The sequence below is a fragment of the Poromitra crassiceps genome, assembly GCF_964638095.1.
Source record: "Poromitra crassiceps genome assembly, chromosome: 1".
In the NCBI taxonomy this organism is placed as follows: Eukaryota; Metazoa; Chordata; class Actinopteri; order Beryciformes; family Melamphaidae; genus Poromitra; species Poromitra crassiceps.
In genome coordinates, this window is record NC_139623.1 from 104394360 (window position 1) to 104414644 (window position 20285).

Genomic DNA, 20285 nt, shown 5'->3' on the forward strand with positions numbered 1-20285 from the left:
ACGGCTGACAAAGCAAGTAAACACCGCTCTGAGGGGCAGGCCCGTGCTGCCTTCAGGGGCTCCTCGTAAGCTAGTACTTCCCATAACGGAAGTCGTAACAAAATGTACCCAGTAACAAAAAAACAAAAACAAAAATGTTGTTGTTGTTGTTGTTTTTGTTGTTGTTGTTGTTGAAAACCTTTTTATGCATAAATTACAAAGAAGACATATTTTACACAGTCATTAATTAACTCCCCACATTCCTTTAATTTTAGATTATTCTTTGTATTATTCACTTTATTTTGAAATAAGAAGCAACCTCCTCAAACCACTATTATTTACTTGCTATGCTAATCTATTTTATTTGTTTTATCCATTTCATTTTTTCCAACATTCTCATTAGTTCAACATTTTTATAGATATTCTATTGTATGTTTATATTTTATTTTATTTTTCACTGATAATCTTATCCTATCCTATCTGCAACCTACCTATTTAATTGATAAATAAATAAATAAATAAATAAATAAATAAATAAATAAATAAATAAATAAATAAATAAATAAATAAATACTGCTTCTATGCTCTAAGTCTAAACATCACTCGGCTTGAACATTTTCACGTTCGCCATCTTATTTACTGCTTTTATTGAACCGTTCATGGACGCTCAACATGTAGGCCCATATTTCTGAAAGCGCCTGAACGCAGCATTACTGCAGCGTTCTCACGTTCTGAGCAGAGCTACTGTAATGGGCCGTTTTCACAGCAGCCATTTTGCGTCTCAAAGGCAGGGTAAACACAGGCGCAATCAATACATTAATGAGGGCCCCAGCACTGGAACCCTTAACTGACACAATTTAGACCACAGACCCCACCCCCATTTAATACGATTTTGGCCCAGCTAGGGCCCAACGATTTTTGCTTTTAGGGGTTTTATTATGCTAGAAAGTGTATAAAACCCACCAAAATAGTCATACACTATGATATTGTATTACTTATGGATGAAATTATAGCCTAGTGAAAATAAATTATTCTCTGGAATAGACACACAGAAGAGACACACAGCCAGGGGAGCAGCCGGAGCAACAGGCAGAGGAGCAGCGGAGTAGCGGAGCAGTGGAGCAGCCTGAGCAACAAGCGGTGGAGCAGCGGAGCAGTGCAGAGCCAGACATTCAGGTCAGGAGAGTGTGGACTGCTTGTCCAGATGGACGGGTGTTGCTAACGCCAGAGAAGCCTAGCTGCTCTGTATACCAGCCGGTAGAGGGCGACATCATCATTAGCGATGAGACCATCAGGAGAGCGGGGATCGTTTTGAACAGCCAGAGGGAAGAGAGAGACGTCATCTGCAGAGCTGTTACAGTCGGGGGAGCGACGCTCGTGTCCCCGGGTGAGCGAGAGGGGTCAACGCCGGAGGAGCCGGCCCAACCAAGCCGCTACACACCCCCCACGGTTGCTGCGCAGAAAGCCGAGGCGGAGATCGACGCCGGTGGTGTTCGCCCTGCTGTCCTCAACACGCCGCCCCCTGGGGGAGCGGGACGGGAGGACGAGTGAGTGCAAGAGCTGGACGACGACGACAGGGTCATCTGGGATGTCGACGTGTATGAGTGAAAACGCAGGCAGGCGGAGGACGCTGACATCGGTCCGGTGCTCGCGTGGGTGGCGAACGGACGCCGGCCCCCTGTGGAGGAGATCCACAAGTGTTCCGGTGCCACGAAGGGACTGTGGAACATGTTTTCGGACCTGCGTCTAGATGAGGGGATTTTGAAGAGAAAGGGGCACGGAAGCGCGGGGTTCCAGTGGCTTGTACCTAGTTGCCTGCGGAAATTGGCACTGAGGGCGGTGCACGTGGACCCGGGATCCAGTCACTTTGGGCCTGAAGAGACACTAAGCCGCATCCGTAGAGTTTACTACTGGGGAAAACAAAAGGAGGACGTGCGGCGATACTGCAGGGAGTGTGAGGGCTGTGGGGCACAGAGGGGGGACCGAAGAGAGTTACACTGCAGAGGACTAACCCCACTGGGGGTTGGGCGGGACTAGCGTGCTTCAGGTGGGACAGAAGCTTTAAAAGGGGGGATGGAAATGGTGGTTTAAATGTTGGGGCTGTGTTAAATTGAAGATGAGTGTAAAGAAAAGAGGGAAAACGAAATAATGTAAATGTGGGGGTTATTGGTGAATTGAAGTGTGTGTAAAAAGAAAAGAGACTTATTTGAATGGGAATGTTGTGAGGGGAATGTTGATTGAGATGTGGGTAATGTGAAGCAACGAAATGATGATGATGGTGGAACGGGAATGAAGTGGTGTGTGGAAAGAAAGAAAAGACTGTTGTTGGGAAGTAAGAAATGTAAATGGTGGTGGTGGAACGAAAATTGGTGAAATAATAAGAGACTAATTGGGGGAATACAAAAAGTGTTGGTGTTGGTGTGTTTTGGTACAGGGGGGATATGTGTGGGTTGTGGGTGTCGCGTGGGAGCGACAATTAAAGTTGAGTGGGGGATATGTAGCGATTCAGGTAATCGCAGGTATTGTGGTGTTTCCGTGCGTAGCTAGGAACTAATGTGTGTGGGTGTGTTCCTAGGGGGAAGGGGGTATATGGGACCAGCGGCCGCGTGCCGGATGTCAGTCTAACCATGAGAGGGGGTTGGAGTGGTTGCTGTGTGTAGAGCTAGCTGAAGCTAGCTGCTAGGAGCTGAATGAGCCTGTGAATAAAGAACCTGTACCAACTACAAGTCTCCGTTCCTGGACGAATACTCAATTCGTTACAATATCCTAACGAAAATAGAAGTCTAATCAAGTAAATAGCCTTCAGAAAGCATCAGTAAAAGCCCAGTTCTAATAGGCTACTGCTGCGCTGCTGAGACGCACAGTGTGCGACTGAAATGTCTGCACTTTTGTGCCATATTCCACAATATCCAAACTTCGGAATGGCGGATCCTTTAGAAAAAAGAGGAAGGGCCGACATTTCGAATAATGAAGGCAGGAATTTTCGTAATGGTGGGACCTATGAAAAAAAGGTGAAGGACCGCCAGTCCGAATAATGGAAGTTAACGTTCGGAGTGGCAGGGTTTCGGAAAGGCAGACAGTTACCGACCCGCATCCCAGAAGCAGCCGCTCACGGATCAGCCCTCCTACTCTGTCTGCAACGTTGCCCGCGGAAGGGCCGATCATGCCCAATCCGCTGCAATAGAGCTAGTGCTACATCGCAGCATTGCAAGACCCTTCGGTGCATGGAGGCTCTAAGGCGCTATGGGTTATCTCCCGGCCGCTCACCTCTTTCATCTCACCAGGCCCTCCCGGGGCAAAGGCATCCAGAGGCAGAGAGGATGCTTCAAGAAGGCCTGTGCGTTGCACGTCATTCGGCTGTGCCGAGCACCTTGCTCTAGCCTGAAGGACCCCAGGCCGCGCCGATATTTACACAGATTTTCGGGAGGCTAATCCGTATTGTTTGTGGATTTCTCCCTCACGAGAGAGCCAGGCTGGGGTGCCAAACCCATCCCGTACCGGATGCCGTCTCTCTCGTCAACTGTCTCTCCAGCTTGTCACCAATCTATACCTGGTTGTCACCTAGTCTATTCCTAAGTGTCACTGGTCAGGGAAGCCAGGATTCTATGTTACAAATACATACTTCAGCATGCGCTGGGATGCATCATCAGTGATGTTAACTGGGGTCGTAAGGTGTTTCGAGTCTGTCGCACATCATACACCCTCGCCCAGTAGACCCAGCCGAGGCCGATTAAGACCCCGACCCGCATCCCAGAAGCAGCCGCTCACGGATCAGCCCTCCTACTCTGTCTGCATAATATATATATATATATATATATATATATATATATATATATATATATATATATATATATAATGCTATAGAGCTCAACAGGCACGTGACTTTTCAAATAACGGGGGAGGGGGGGGGGGGGTTATTGTTATTTTTGTTCTCGCTTAAACCGAATGTTTTATGGTCACTCAAGATTCTCTGGATCAAGCCTTAAAACTCATTATTTGAATTTATCGAAATGTCTATGGAGAAAATGGACGCGGAACTTACTTCCGGGGCAAATTACGTCACGAAAAGTCATGTGCCTGTTGAGCTCTATAAGGATACTACAGCATACAAATTAATATAAGTCATTATAGGAATATTAAAGGAATATTGGAGCAATATATGAGATTTGGGGGCGGTGTGGTTAAGTCAGTGGTTATCAAAGTGATGGGGCCCGGGGCCCTCCAGGGAGTCCCCAACAAAAAGGGTAATACCTTATTTTTAACTAGGATTCCAACCATACATAACACAGTGACAGGCCAGCCCTCAGCCCTTCAGACTTAGGTTTTTGCAGGTGAATTTTCGAAAATCTATGGTTCTTGTAATTCCAGATGTAAAACAGGATTATAGAGTCCTGCTCCTTGAAAAACGCAGATGTGACAACAATTGGAAGGTTTTGACACAAATAGAGGAACCTGGGAAGTGAAACCATCTTAACTGAATTGCGGCCAATCATAGACAAAGGGAGAATTTTCCAGTTTTCTATACATTGTTTGAGTCTTGAAACAAAATCACCAAAGTTCAACATAAATATTAATTTAGGATCTCTGGGTATGGTCAGGCCAAGATAGGTGAGGCGGTCCTTTGCCAATTTGAATGGGAGATTTTCCAAGAAACCGGAAGTGAAAACATCGGAGAGAGGCACTCTTTGTCCAGATAATTGTGTATCCGGACAGCTTGCCAAAGGAGGTGATTAGTTCTAGGAGAGGGGGAATCGATTTCTCTGAGTCATGTAGATATAGTATTACATCGTCAGTGTACAAACTATACCTCCGATCTTCAGGCCTGCAATACTTGGGTGACCACGTATTTTTAAAGCAAGGGGCTCGAGCGCGATGGCGAAGAGGGCCGGCGAGAGAGGGCAGCCCTGCTGAACTGAGCGAAGTAATGGAAACCTGGTCGCAGGGCCGGCCCGCCCATAATGCGAACCAAGCGGCTGTCTAGGGCCCCGGGAGTTGGGGGGGGCCCCCAATTTTTTTTTTTTTTTTTTTTTAAATAAACATAGGCTATAATATTATAGGCTGTGTGTGGTAGTTAAAACATAGGTTGACGTTTATTTATGTTTGTAGTTTAAACAAAAACATAAATACTGTAGGCTACATACAACACAAAAGGCTGATATTTACCTTTTGTCGCCACCTGGTGAGTAAATATATATGTAACTAAAACCATTAAAATTGACAACCGGTCCTGCATGTATCTACCGGTCCTTGGCACAAAAAAGGTTGGGAACCCCTGGTTTAACTGACCTGGCAACCCCTATGGCTGCTGGGTTCTACACGCTTGCTTGACACTGATAGGGCTACAAACGAGCGTCATTGTCATGTTTGTTTGTTTTAAATATTCTTCTAAATATGGCTAAAAGTCCAAAAACGTCAAATTTTCTTCGGCGCTGCCCTAGCGGGCAGCACCGAGAGTCCCCTCCTTACAGCACCCCCTACTTAAAAGTACTTCCAGCGCGGATGCCCCCAAACCCCCGCCCCTGGGAGGGGGCCCCTGATCTATATCCTGCTTAGGGCCCCCAGATGGCTAGGGCCGGCCCTGCCTGGTCGACATATCACCATTAGTTATAACTGAACATGTTGGACTATGAGCTTTACCCAGGATATAAATGAATCGCCAAACCCGAATCTGTGCAGTGACTCGAACATATAAGGCCACTCAACCTGATCGAACGCATTCTGTGCGTCAAGTGACAAAAACGCTGCACCGCGGGTCTTACTGTGGTCTGCATACATGGCGTTAAGAAGCCTGACATTAAAGAAAGAGAACCTATTCGGGATGCACCCTGTCTGGTCAGGGTGAATGATGGATGACAAATGCTTATTCAAACGGGTAGCCAGCATTTTAGTGATTACCTTTCTGTCAAAATTCTGAACCGCTATCAGTCTATTATAGCTGGCCGGGTCTAGTTCCTCCTTCCCCTTTTTTAAGATTAGGGAGATGTTAGCTTCATACAGTGTTTTAGGCAAGGTTTTGTCCTTAGAGCTAGATGTCATTCTGGAGTAGGGCGAGGATGTCACAGAATTTCTTGTAAATCTCAGTACAGAATCCATCTGGCCCAGCTGCTTTACCTAATGGGAAGGATTTATTGGCAGAACGTATTTCTTCCAATGTAAAATCAGAGTCTAAATCCTCTCTGACGGCGTCACTAAGCTTGGGCATCTCAAGAGGGTCAAAGAAGTCGCTGAAATCAGAGTGAGTGGCATCACATGAATGAGTAGAGCTCACTATAAAATTCCCTAAAACGGTTATTTATCTCTTTGGGGTTAGTCAGCAGGGTGCCCCCTCTCGATTTGATGCAAAGAATTGATCTGGCGGCTTTAGCTCAGGAGGTAGAGCGGGTCGGCCAATGACGCAAGGGTTGGCGGTTCGATCCCCGCTCCCTCCCAGCTGCTGTCGTTGTGTCCTTGGGCAAGACACTTAACCCTCCTTGCTCCCGATGGTGTGTAGGCACCCTGCGTGGCAGCCTGCCGCTATCGGTGTATGAATGGGTGAATGTAGACTACCTACTGATTGTAAAGCGCTTTGGATAAAAGCACTATATAAATGCAGGCCATTTACCATTTACCATTTGGCAGCATGGGCGCCCTTGAGCTGCCACGCCAGGAGTCTGTCTCCTGCATCTTTAATAAGTTTGTTTAATTCAGACGGTCAGGCCAAACCTCCTCACTGCTGACCACAGTGAACAGGTACAGTAGAGCCAGGTAAACTGCCAGTCCCCAGTGTGAACTACAGAGGGAGCCATCAGACAGGTAGGCCATCCACCACCATTCCCCTCAGCACCATTCAGGGCTCTGTTTCACAAGTGGGGTTTACTTTGGTTTGCAGCTCTTCAGTCTTCAGTCTCATGACCGGCTCACTTTTATAGGCCTATCACCATGGTAATGTAGGCTCACAGCCAACCTGCTCTGGTGCAGCTGCACCAGGTTATGTTCAGGCTATAGACCATTTTCACAGCAACTGTTTTGAGGTGGTAAAGCTTACCATTTATGATACTTCCATTCAACCGAGGTGTTCCAGTGCCAGGGCCCTCATTAATGTTTTTTTTATATATTTTTTTTATTTTCAATTTTATATGAACAAAAATGAACAAGCTCAGACACAGTAACGGAAAACAAACAGACAAACAAACAAAAAAACATACATATATCAACAGTTATAATGTGGTGTTATACGGCTCTGCACATAGGATAAGCAATAACCACGCCCTGTGCCCGCCTACGCAGCAGTCAAGCGCCGGGATTGGCCAGGAGCAACGGACAGCGATTTCGAGAGCGGACATTGAAATGAATGGTCACCTACCTTCCTTCCTGGCCAATCCCGGCGCCACAGGGCGTGGTTATTGCTTATCCTATGTGGGGTTAGAAATCACGCGTAGCTGGCGGCTTGTAATAATTAACCATAGACATCATCTGACCATTCTTTATGAGATACAGTAGAAGGATACGAAGTCTAAAAAAGCTGCTGGTCTCAGAGTGACGCGATACACGAATCTACTAGCCTTTGCAAGTTCTAAACGTTACTTCTTGCTTGCTTTCATTCATTTCGTTTGGGGTTAAGTTAATGCCCGTGTAGAGTGCAATATGTTTATGTCCGGGGTGTTTGGAAAGCTGCGACCTGCATTGAAACAGGCTCAGTGGATCTCTGCACTTGGAGAAACCCGGCGGACACAATGCAGACACTTGCAGAAGCTGCACTACAGCAGCACTACCCTACCAACAACCTGCCAGTTACGTGAACATAGCCTCGGTGAGTTTAATCGCGACCCGTTTGTTTGTTTGTTTGTTTGTGACATTTTGTGAGACACACAGCTAGGGAGAGACACCAGGATCCTCCTAGTGGCACTGGCAGGTAGTGTCACCTCGTGGAAGTTTGTGGAATCTCAGTGTCTATTCAATGGCTAGTCAGTGACTGGCAGCTAGTGAAACTTCAGTGGGAGCCTGTGGCGTGCCAGTGAGCTAGTGGCACACAGTGGCAGCTAGTGGGTTGTCAGTGTGAGCCTGTGGCACGTCAGTGACTGTGGCAGGCAGCTAGCAGCATGTCAGTGGAAGCTAGTGGAACATCAGTGGCATCTAGTGGAATGTCAGTGACAGCTATTGATTGGCACATCAGTGGGAGCCTGTGGGACGTCAGTGACAACTAGTAGCATGTCAGTGGCAGCTTAGTCTCGCTGGCCAGCCTCCTCTCCCTTCCGTACGAGGAGTCTGGCGCCGCAGGTCTCCATAACTGGGATAAACCCTCCCCTGCTCTACTCTGCTCTCCCATTGGAGCGACTGTTTCGGTGGCAGCCGGATGTCTGCTCCCAGCTTATTACAAGTTCTGTCATTGGCTCCGACCATGTCAATCAGAGCGGCTTCCGCTCCCTCCTCCCTGTGTGTCGCTGTAAATAGTGCCCTGCCGCCTCAGTGAAAACAACAATGCTAATCAGCTAGCAAGCGAACGGCAGAAACCTACACGCTAGCTCGTTGCTACATGCTGAAAACGGCAAATTGGATTGTTGGAAACTATTTTCCAAGGGCACTGCCGCTAAGCGCCGCCCATCGCAATCCCACAATGGAGACCTGCGGCGCCAGACTCCTCGGACGGAAGGGAGAGGAGGCTGGCCAGCGAGACTAGTGGCAGCTAGTAGCATGTCAGTGGCAGTTAGTGGAACATCAGTGGAATGTCAGTGGCAGCTAGTAGCATGTCAGTGGCAGCTAGTGGCATGTCAGTGGCATGTCAGTGGCAGCTAGTGGCACATCAGTGGCATGTCAGTGGCAGCCAGTGGCATGTCAGTGGCATGTCAGTGGCAGCCAGTGGCATGTCAGTGGTATGTCAGTGGCATGTCAGTGGCAGCTAGTGGCACGTCAGTGGCACGTCAGTGGCAGCCAGTGGCATGTCAGTGGCAGCCAGTGGCACGTCAGTGGCATGTCAGTGGCATGTCAGTGGCAGCTAGTGGCATGTGAGTGGCAGCTAGTGGCACGTCAGTGGCAGCTAGTGGCATGTCAGTGGCAGCTAGTGGCACGTCAGTGGCAGCTAGTGGCATGTCAGTGGCAGCAGCTAGTAGCACATCAGTGGGAACCTGTGGCATGTCAGTGGCAGCTAGTGTGCCAGGATTCTGTTGAATGGCTAGCAGGGGGTGACTCCATGGCTGCAAAAAGAAGTCTGATTGTGTGGAAGTCAATGGGAAAATGACCCAACTTCTCACTAGATTTATGGCCTCAGTAAACACTTCCCTAATGAGTTTATGGTCTCGATCGCTAGTTTCAAGTCTTCATCAATTTTGTATATTATGGTCCTATTTTGACTAAAATAGACAATAAACTGAATAAAGCAGACTGTTTTGGGGCCTGTCCAGTGATCATGCAGCTTGCAGATCACAGACAATAGCAGGCTGCGTCTTCTCATCCAAATTTACATCACTTCTGTTCTGGCCCCAAATAACCAAGATGGCGATGGTGAAAATGCCAACCTTGAGCCTTCAAAATGGGAGTCCAAAAGCCAACGTGTGACGTCATAGTTGTTACATCCATATTTATGATATGGTCGGTGGCTCGGTGCTTGCCACTGACTAGCTACTGAGATGTCACAAACTGCCACAAGGTGAAACTACAGTACCTGCCAGTGCCACTAGGAGGATCGCAGCCTTACTGGAGCTCGGCTTTTACACCTACTCCTTTCATTTAGAGCTCAGCTATGGAGGCATGTCGATGACCCTGGACTATGTGTGGCTTCGGGATCACTGTCGTGCCGCCTCCTGCTTCAACGCCGAGACAAACCAGAGAAACCTGGATACAGCAAGTGTAGACCTCCGCATTCGTCCGGCCAAAATGAAGGTGGACGATGGCCAACTCTTCCTCACATGTATGTCATTCATATTTTTGATTACATGTACACCAATCCATTCACAAATTGCATTGAGGATGCAATGGTCAAGTAAGTCCACAACAGGAAACAGAATTAATTCCCAGGAAACAGAATTAATCCCATCAAATTCCATTTCTGAGAGGTTGTCGAAACATTATAAATCAAACATTATGAATCAAGTCATTTTTTTATCCCAGGGCCTGATGGTCACGAATCAAAATACAAACTGAGCTGGCTGGCGGAGAACAGCTATGAAGGAAGGAAGCACAGTACCGAGCAGCCACGCGCCCTATGGAACTCAGACATCTACATGAACTCAAACACACCCTCTGCCAAATGGGACAAGTTCATGAGCTGTGAGGATGAAGTGAAGATGTTTCTTCAGAACTATCTGCTCTATGGGATCGCTTTTGTCGAGGACGTCCCAGCCACTGTTGAAGCCACAGAGGCAGTTACCCACAGGGTCAGCATCATCAGGTATTGAGTCCTGATTTCTTTAGCCTATGCCAATACAAACTGCTCAGTTTGTCTGAAGTAATGGTTGATTATTTGACATATTTTTTTTGCTTTACCTATTCTTTCAGATGCTAAATATACTCTGTTTTAAGTTAATAAATGTTGACTCAGCTTGTAGAATTTTGTGCAAACATCGATGAGCCTGTCCTCCTCTAGATGTATCCTAACCTGAAGAGTTGATGGGTCTTTTTGGTTTTCTTTGCGCAATTTTTCCTTCTGTTTTCAAAGTCAAATGTGAAATGCTTCAGGGAAGTAAACTAGAGAGATGTCAAAACAACATATTTGTCTGTTGAAAGCAATGAGGAGGCAGCGTGTTGTACTTTTTTTTCACAATTAAAATCAAAAACAGACGAAAGGAAACAAGTGGATAAAAAAACATTGTACCGGTAGAGACAGGAAACCCTATTTGGGCTTATTCTAGATCTACCTAAGACATTAAACCAATATTAACAATAATCCCATCAAAGCATACAATATAAAAAGAAACAAGGAAAAGAACAAGCAAACAAGAAACAAGAAAAAGAAAAACAACAGTTAAAAAAGGAACAAAAAAAGGAAAACAAAAGAGCAACAAAAGCAGCACAAACTGTCTGAATGTTTACTGATCACCACTTTTTTGGACAACAGATGGTCAAATGACGAGCCAAAGCGTTGCCTTGTGTTACACAACTGTTGAACAAAACAGTTGTTTGTGCACAACACTACTTTCTTCATGTCCTCATGTATTTCTTGACATGTGTTATTGGCGCTGTTAATCAACTTTGCGTTTTGTGTGTTACTCTCCGCCCACCAGAGACGCTGTTTGACTTTGCGTTTTGTGTGTTAATCTCCGCCCACCAGAGACGCTGTTTGACTTTACGTTTTGTGTGTTAATCTCCGCCCACCAGAGAGACGCTGTTTGACTTTACGTTTTGTGTGTTAATCTCCGCCCACCAGAGACGCTGTTTGACTTTGCGTTTTGTGTGTTACTCTCCGCCCACCAGAGAGACGCTGTTTGGGAGAATGTGGTGCTTCACTTCAGATATGTCCAGAGGAGACACTGCCTACACCAATCTGGCCCTGGACCGCCACACAGACACATCTTACCTTCAGGAACCATGTGGGTTAGTAGTGGGTTATACTGTTATGAATGACCATGTTGACCTTGTTTAAATCTAAATGTATTTTGGTAGCCATCAAAAAATGTAATGATGGGCATTCGGGTAGTGCAACGGTAGATTCCCTCCCTACCAACACAAGGGTTATTATTTTTGCAATTCCAGGACAATTCTAATGTATTCTTATATTTAATAGTTACTACATACAAAATGATTTTTCATTGACAAATTAGATAGCAAATAATTAATACAACTAGTAAATGTGCTCAGTAGACCCACATACTGTATCTATAGGATCCTGTAACTGTAGATTCTGCAGATTTTACAGTTACAGGATCATAGACACAGTATATTACAGTACATAATGTACACAGTATAGTATAGTATATTAAATTGCATATGTCACAATCTTTGATTACCATCGGCAGCAGCCATAATAAAAGCTCCATAACTGATTAACAAAATGTGGAACATATGCCTACCTTCATGAAACAACAAGATTAGATAAAGGGCAAGCCTCTGTGTCGCTGTTATCACTTCAGCTGTCGTCTTGACGATGTTTGTAATGTGATGCGGCTCTGTGCACTTTTTGCCCAAGACAAATTGCCCCTAGCGGACAATAAAGTTGATCTCATCTCATCTCATCTCATCTCATCTCTCTCATCTCATCTCATCAAAGTAGGGTTGGCCAACGACAACCGGTACCAATTGGTTCCAAAATTCTGATTCCAAAGGGATCGAAACTCCAGAGGAACCGAAAACGAATCCACCTTATTGATTCCTAAACAAATGTAGCATGCAGAGAACATACATGAAATCCAAGTTCCCACCGGAACACGGGAACTGAAGTTCCCGGCCGACACAGACCACTACATAAAGTGTTAATTTAAAATTGTATACAAAGAATTATAAACTGTTGGTGTCTACAAAAGTTCATAATAAACAACAGGCAATGATATGATAATATGAATATGACTGAATATGACTTGTGTAATGGTTTTTAATTTTTTGTTTTGTATTCCCCTTCCCCCTGTGAAATAAGCATGTCACCTCTTTTGACCCCGTGCCTCAAAGAATCGGAATTGAGAATCATTAAGAACCGCAATTGATAATCAGAATCAGAATCGTTAAAATCCAAATACCCAACCCTACAAAGAAGAGGCTTGTTTTACATGAATATGCCACATAATTTAAGTTTTATCCAAACCTCTCAAAAATGGAGGTCATGTTTGAGGAAATGTATCTATTCACATACAGTGAAATTAGTGTCCTCTAGAGAGAGAGTGGCGTCAGCGAAGGACCAAAATGCGTGACTCATTAGCCAATGAACAGCCAGGAAAGGGTCTCGCGCTACTTTTGAATGCTAAAATAAAGCTGATAATGTACAATTTGATAAAAAAAAAAAAAAAAAACGTTCAAAGTACATCACAAACTGTCCATTTTGCTGCAACTCGACAGTGCTGCTTAATCCAGGACCTTACTTCCTGGAACTCTTGAGAGTAAAAAAACTGGTCCATTGGAGTGAATGGAGATGTCGCGACTCTTCTACTATATATACACGGCTCTGAGTGAAATATCAGGCTACAATAGATTGTGCAACACAAATAGATGTAATTTACAGGTCAAATTAATTTAATGTACCCTCAGAGAAATCCCAACATTAGTACATTCTCTCTCTCTCTCTCTCTCTCTCTCTCTCTCTCTCTCTCTCTCTCTCTCTCTCTCTCTCTCTCTCTCTCTCTCTCTCTCTCTCTCTGCACACATACAGACCTTGTACAACTATAAACAATAAACCAAGGTATTAGAAGGTCTGGAGCTGCTCCTTTGACAGTGAAATCAAACAAGCAAAATGGTACACAAACATGTTGTCCCCACTGAGTCCCCTTTCATTGTCAGTGCTGCCCCCTAGCGGCACAAACTCAACATTACAGTGTGACTATTATCAACTAACTAACCAAATGGGCGGATGGAGACCAATCCATAGTCCCCCTTTTGGTGGAGGACAATAAAGTGAGCTTTGCAATAGTGTGACATCAGAGTTAGGGGGTTTACAAACCCTTCTGTATATGTTAAAATTGCAATTCAGTAGTTTATCCACTTGCCCGTGTCCATTTGGACCGTGTGACGTTGAGTTAACTGCTTGGTATGCTATATTTTCTAGTGTGTAATAAAGATGATATTGCTCTACTTTTTTTTTTTTTCCATAAATGAACCAAAGAAATCTATTATGTTTTATTGTCGGTATTTCTAGCTAGCCATGTAGTCACATGAAAAAAAGTATATTGACTTTATCACATCATTTATTAACTCAATGCCAATGATTTCTGCAACAGAATCCAGGTTTTCCACTGCCTGAAGCATGAGGGGAGCGGAGGGAGGACGCTGCTGGTAGATGGATTCTATTCTGCAGAAAAACTGCGGCAGCAGTCGCCTGAGAACTTTGAGCTGCTGGCCCAGGTGCCCATCAGACACGAGTACATTGAGAGCACAGGCAGCCACCGAAACCACACGGTCGGAATCGGCCCTTTGCTTAACGTGTATCCTTGGAACAATGAAGTTTACATGATCAGGTATGACCGTATTTTGATTTTGAATGACATGTTATTAATCTTGTGTCTGTGTCACAACGTGCCACATTGTGCACGTTGTCATTTTGTACGAGAAGAAAACAATGTTGCAAGAAGTTGCTACTTTGAATGCAATATGGGAACCCAGAGTCTATTTCGCCACGTAAATAGACTCTGGGACAGCTGTAAAAAAAAAAATTGGCTTCCTGTACAGCGTGAATCTTCCACCCAGGACTTCCGCCTCCACGCAGTGCCGCTCTGGTGTTGTACCAGCGAATATAAGAGCTCTGGGCCCTATACCACGAATGTTGTATAAGAAGATCCAGGATCTGTCCCTTGATCTGGTTTGTCTAAACCAGATCAGCTCGATTGTAGTTTACTTGTACTACGAACGTCGATTACCACTCGTTAACTCGAACCAGGTTTTTCTAATCAAGCTGAGAGCTCGTGCACATGAAAATGCCCGTGCACTGGAGCTCGTGCCCGCAAAAGAGGCATGGTTCTTAACAACTGCCAATCACAATGCAATATGGACTGCTCCAACTCCTACCGCGCCAGACACGCCTATTTCCTCATTGAATGAAACCGCAAATAAAAATCTGCGTTGGATATTATTACTGTTCCCGAATGACTGTCTAAAGTGACCACTTTTATCCACACCAGTAATTTCTTTGAAGAGCGGTTTCTACCTCCACGTAGGCTATCTACAGCAGCTCAATTCACCCTCTCAATAAACTCAAAACCGGCATGTCTTTTGTGGAAGCAATGTGTAATCTATCTCAGTCCCAAATCCGTATGTATAGACCATTTAGGCTCAATGAATAATAATGATCTCATGATATATTTAGTCGCACTGATTGAATAATTGCTATAGGCTAATCAATAAAAAAAAGAATGATAATAAAATTAAAAAATGCTTCTGAACTGAATCGACACGGTACGTGCGGGCATAGATTTCATTTATAAAAAATAGCCTATTTTGTGGTCACATGTATAGGCTATTGTCAGCAGAGTCGCATATCTCCATATTTCATATAATGATGCTGGAAATATGAAGTTCAATCACATCATACAGGCCAAAAGCAACACAGTTGCAGCTGCAAAATGCAGGAGTAGCCTAGATATGAATCATCTTAATATGGGATCGCCTGTGTGCAGGTGATCCCATATTAAATTGCTTAGATGTGGTAGGCTATTCTAGCATGTATGACCATTTCAATTCCAACCCAACGTCAGTCTCAGATATTTCTCCACTCACTATTCAGCTGCAATCGATCAGCGGGGTCAAACAACGTATCTAGGCTACTTGAGAGCACAAAAATGAATATATAAAAACATATTCCCAAGTGGTAAGTAGGGCTTAATTAAAATGTAGCCTGCAACAAGTGCAAGGCTTTAGTCCTTGATTAATTCAACAGGAGCCTTTTTTTTTCTTTTTTCTTTTTCATTTGAATGCAATGTATTTTTCATATGGGGACCATGTGAATGGTGACTCGCTGTTTCCAGAGAGCTGATTGGTAAGCAGGTGGGTCTTTCATGGGTTTTGATCTTATCCCCGACACTATAAATGAAAGCCCCCGACGCGAAAAAGCGTAGGGCAATGCAAACCATCTGTGGCACAGACAGGGCATGCCTACGGAGGGTCACCTTAGCAAGATAGGGCTGCAACACATCGCACAAATATCTTAATCCGTCACTGGAGAAGCGATATCTCTCGTACAGATAATCCTCTGAATGATCAAATGGATCCTGCCGGTGGCGAAACACTCTTTCTCTCCTCAGAGCCCCCCCTTACAATTCGTGCTCCTTCCTCGATGGGAAACTCGTCCAGAACGGGGTTGGCCATTTTTCCAAACTGCTGATTTGATTGGTTCGTGGGCGGTGTATTTAAGGTCTAATCTTATCCTTGCAACTTAACCTGCTGCGGACCAGGTTAAGTGTGAAGCATAAGTTGCTATGGAAATATATGTCGGTAAGAAGTTAACTAGCTTTGTAGCACGGCCAAACCAGGGTTAAACCTGAAGTTACCTCGCTAAACCACTAATCGAGCTTCGTGGTACAGGGCTCTGGTCCAGAACGCTAGTCAATACATAAGAATTTTGACGTTTAGCATTCAAAATAACAGCGACGCAATGTATCATCATCATCATCATCAGTATATAAATGGGAGCTGGGGCTCTGTGTCTCTGTGTCTGTCCCACTGTGATGTCATAAATACCACTGTGACATCATTAGTGATGTCATAAATCCCACTATGACATCAGTGATGTCATAAATCCCACTGTGACATCAACAGTGATGTCATAAATCCCACTGATGAAATCCCACTGTGACATCATCAGTGATGCTGGTCTCATTGGCCACACAGCGGCCGAGCTGCGAATGCGAGCTGCAGGGCCAGCTTGGCGAGCTGCAGGACGGGCGAGCCTAGGAATCGAGCGCAAGTAGCGCGCGAGATCCCTAGTGTTTTTAAAAGGCACCGCTGTGCGGAAGTGGAAGTCCCGGGCGGAAGATCCGCGCTATACAGGAAGCCTAAAAAAAAGGTACGGCTGTCCCATAGTCTATTTACGTGCTGAAATAGACTCAGGGTTCCCAGATTGCTTTGAATGTATCTTTTCCACAGATACAACAACTATGACCGTTCAGTGATAAACACTATCCCCCACGACGCTGTTCAGCGATGGTATGCGGCTCACCGAGAGCTGACCAATGAACTGAGGCGGCCAGAGAATGAACTGTGGGTGAAACTGTCACCAGGGAAAGTAAGAAAGCAATCCTTCTTAAAAAGAAATACGACTGAATTTCATATTTATCTCATTGCAAAAAAATCGGAATTGTCCCAAATCTTATCCCAATTTGAAACTTCAAGAGAATTGAAAACGAATCAGAAATCAGAACAGATGCAAAAGGTAACTTATCCATAATCTTCATGGTAATTTTCGGGGCATAAGGCTGCATAGAAACTTTAAGGAAACTTACTGTGGAATCACAAAATCAATGACACATTCATACAACAGCTCAAGCCTTGACATATTGATGACATCAGACAGACAATCGATCTTTGATTGAGTTGTTGAAGTTTGTAGATATTGATAGAGTTGTCTGAGACAACACCTGTGGGACTTTTTACACTCAGGGACACCCCCTTTTGAATTATTGACCAGCTGCATCCATAACAGATTCTTCACATGACGACCAATTACAGTGGCTATTAGAATATGTTGCTGTTCAAGAGACAATAGACCCAATATAAAAAATACTGTACATCTCTCTCCCCACTATTAACCATTCATAACAATATTCCACACCTTCAACTTGCACACCAGTGTTGAATCCTATTTGCAAGCCAACAGAAATTATTTAAAGTATTTTAAAATTACATTCAATGATCATTCTTTATAACAGGGATGTCAGAGATACGGCCCGCGGGCCGGATTCCGGTTAAGGTTTCATCCGGCCCGCGAGATGTTTTGGAATATTTTTTTTTTTTTTTTTTTCTTTTTTTATTATTATTATTATTAAATTCGCACCCCATTATCATGAACTATGTGTGGCTAATAAGCAAGCTAATAGTTCATTCATAAGTTAATTAACCTGCACTACAAGGAAGTACCGTATGTCAGTAGGTCATCAGGTGTAAACAAAGCCGCCATGATGCCACGCTGGAATTGAATCGCGCATTCAGCTACCTACCAAAAAACAAAAGAATCAACAAGATCAGGCGCGGACTGCATAATCGGGCACGTCGGGCAAATGCCCGGTGGCCTGGCCTGGCCTGGCTTGGCCTGCAAAAAAAAAAAAATTGTGCCCGCAGTCAGGCCACTCACTGAACAGCAGGCCAGGCGCCGCCTACTGGTTTACTAGTGGTTTTATTACTTTATTCAGGGTTAAAGTGGGTGCATCTCATTGTAAAATTGGACTTGGCCCAAATTGGGCTTCAAACGGCCCAAATCGGGCTTCAAACGGCCCAAATCTGGCTTTAAACGACCCAAATTGGGCTTCAAACGACCCAAATCTGGCTTCAAACGGCCCAAATTGAGTTTTAAGCGGCCCAAATTTTTCGGATGCCGGCACGCACGTCGGGCCGTATCGGCCTGGCCTGCTTGGTATCAAATGCCCGGCCTGAATTATGATCCCAGTCCGCCCCTGAACAAGATGCTGTCGAAAAAGAGAAAGGTTGACACGGAATGCGGGCAGTTTCAAGAGAAATGGAAAGAGCAGTATTTCTTTTGTGAAGTAAATGGGTAAATGAGTCGAATTGATTTTAGTAAAAAAAAAATCCGGCCCCCATGAGGTCTCAGTTGAACAAATCCGGCCCTCTACCTAATATGAGTCTGACACCCCTACTTTATAATATAAAGAATGATCATGATAAATGTATATTATACTTTTCTCTCAACACTATTTACTGGGTCAATGAACATTTGTTGAAGAATTCTCCACTCTCCTGTTTCCATAAGGTGGTTTTCATAGACAACTGGCGTGTCATGCACGGGAGAGAGTCTTTCACGGGCCTGAGGCAGCTGTGTGGGTGCTACCTGACCAGAGACGACATCCTCAGCAGAGCTCGCTCCTTGGATCTGCAGGCCTGATCCCTTCACCTCTGTGCCTGAATGTCTGGGGTTAACCTACCCGTATTATAGCTTTCAGCCAAGCTGGGCTAAGAATCCTTTTCACTCTGGACAATCAACCAGTTTCACTCCTGCTGGATACTGTCTCACTCACTCAATTACTCACTCCTTGTTTAGGCCATGACGCATTGCACTTTCCCCTTTGTAGATGAAACAGACAGACAGTACAGTCTGCAGGTATTTGGACACAGTGACACACACTTTGGTTGTTCTGGCTCTGCACTCTTAGGGCCCTATCTTCGTACGGCGCTATCGTTTGCGTTGCCGTTTGCGCGCCTCTTATTGCTATCTTCCCTGCGTCTTAAGCTATCGTCTGCCTCCGCCATCCAGTTTTGCGCTGGGATCTAAGCGCAGACACAGGTGTAGGCGTGGCCCAGGCGTGTCCGTGGGCCTCTAGCCTATCATCTGCCTCCCGCAAGTGTGATTTTGCGCTCTGGCGAAGATACCGTCGCTATGTTCCGAGCGTAAACAGAGGTTTGGGCGTTCTCAATTTTAACGCCACCAAATAGCTGGTCTTAGCGCAAAAAACCCCACTACGCCAGGCGTACGCGTTAGCGCAGACAGGATTCTCCGCGCAGTGCAGGAAATCCTCGCTTGGATACATTACGCATGGATGTCACTCTCCAACACCTCACACACACTCTTCCCTCCTCAGAATGCCACGTTGATTTTCAACTATAGCCTACATCGCAGAAAGAACACACCTTGATTTAAAAATGAGAATTCGTTTGTCTGGTTTTATTAGGTTACATGATTCCCGACCATACAGGTCTGTCGTGTAACATTACTTTAGGTAGGAGAAAGGGTAGGAGAAAATAAAAAGCAAATGTTGATCTTTTCCAACCATTAGGCTACATTTAATAGCACTGCAATAGCCCGTCGGGGAGTGAGAGAGAGAGAGACACGGGGCATACTGTCGGCCTATAATGTTACTACCCAGCTCAACTTAACTGCCTCATCTCCTAGTAGCCTAATAGCCAGTAACCTAGGCCTAGCTACTGCAAAAGTTAACTGCTGAAAATTCGATGTCTGGTTTTGTCACGAGTAGCCTACAGCTTAAGTCCCTCTCACCATATAATACACAGGTGATTCACAGGTGGGCATGAGCAGGTTGTATTTGATTTCTATGCATGACAGCCTCACATCTCTCTCTCTCTCTCCCTCCCTCTTGCTCTCCCCATCTAGGCTATATTTTCTCTCTGGCACTGTCCCTCTCAGCTGACGTGACGCGGTCACACCTAGACAATGCTTTTGGGCATAAACACGCCCATGTGGAGCTTTGCGCCGAGATGACATAAGAGCAGCGGCCCGACACGCCCACAATTAGGGCTTTGCGCGGCGCTATTCCAGTGCAAAACGGGCGCTAACGCAAAATTACCGCCGTTGCGAAGATAGGGCCCTTAGCCTCATATCAGAATGATAACTCGTTACACTCCATTCCCATCTTCTAGTCTGACATTGCCTCCACTCTAACCGATTTCAATGAATTCCCCCAGGGGAATTCCATTTTCCCTAACCAATCACTGGAGACCAACGTATCGGCCTGAATCTAATCCAATGAATGCTAATAATAATAATAATCTCCCCTTTGACTAAATGCCTTAAAACA

At 45.1% G+C, this 20285-nt stretch overlaps 1 protein-coding gene across 1 annotated transcript; it reads left to right on the plus strand.

Moving 5' to 3' along the window:
- Nucleotides 1-7641: 7641 nt before the first annotated feature.
- On the plus strand, nt 7642-18637 carry tmlhe (trimethyllysine hydroxylase, epsilon; the record flags this gene model as incomplete). The annotated part of the gene is made up of 7 exons (XM_083638597.1): nt 7642-7768; nt 9686-9862; nt 10063-10342; nt 11365-11491; nt 13819-14048; nt 16669-16807; nt 18506-18637. The coding sequence occupies exons 2-7, from the start codon at nt 9703-9705 to the stop codon at nt 18635-18637; spliced, it is 1068 nt and encodes a 355-aa protein (XP_083494723.1). The 5' UTR covers nt 7642-7768; nt 9686-9702.
- Between the last annotated feature and the right edge of the window lie 1648 nt (nt 18638-20285).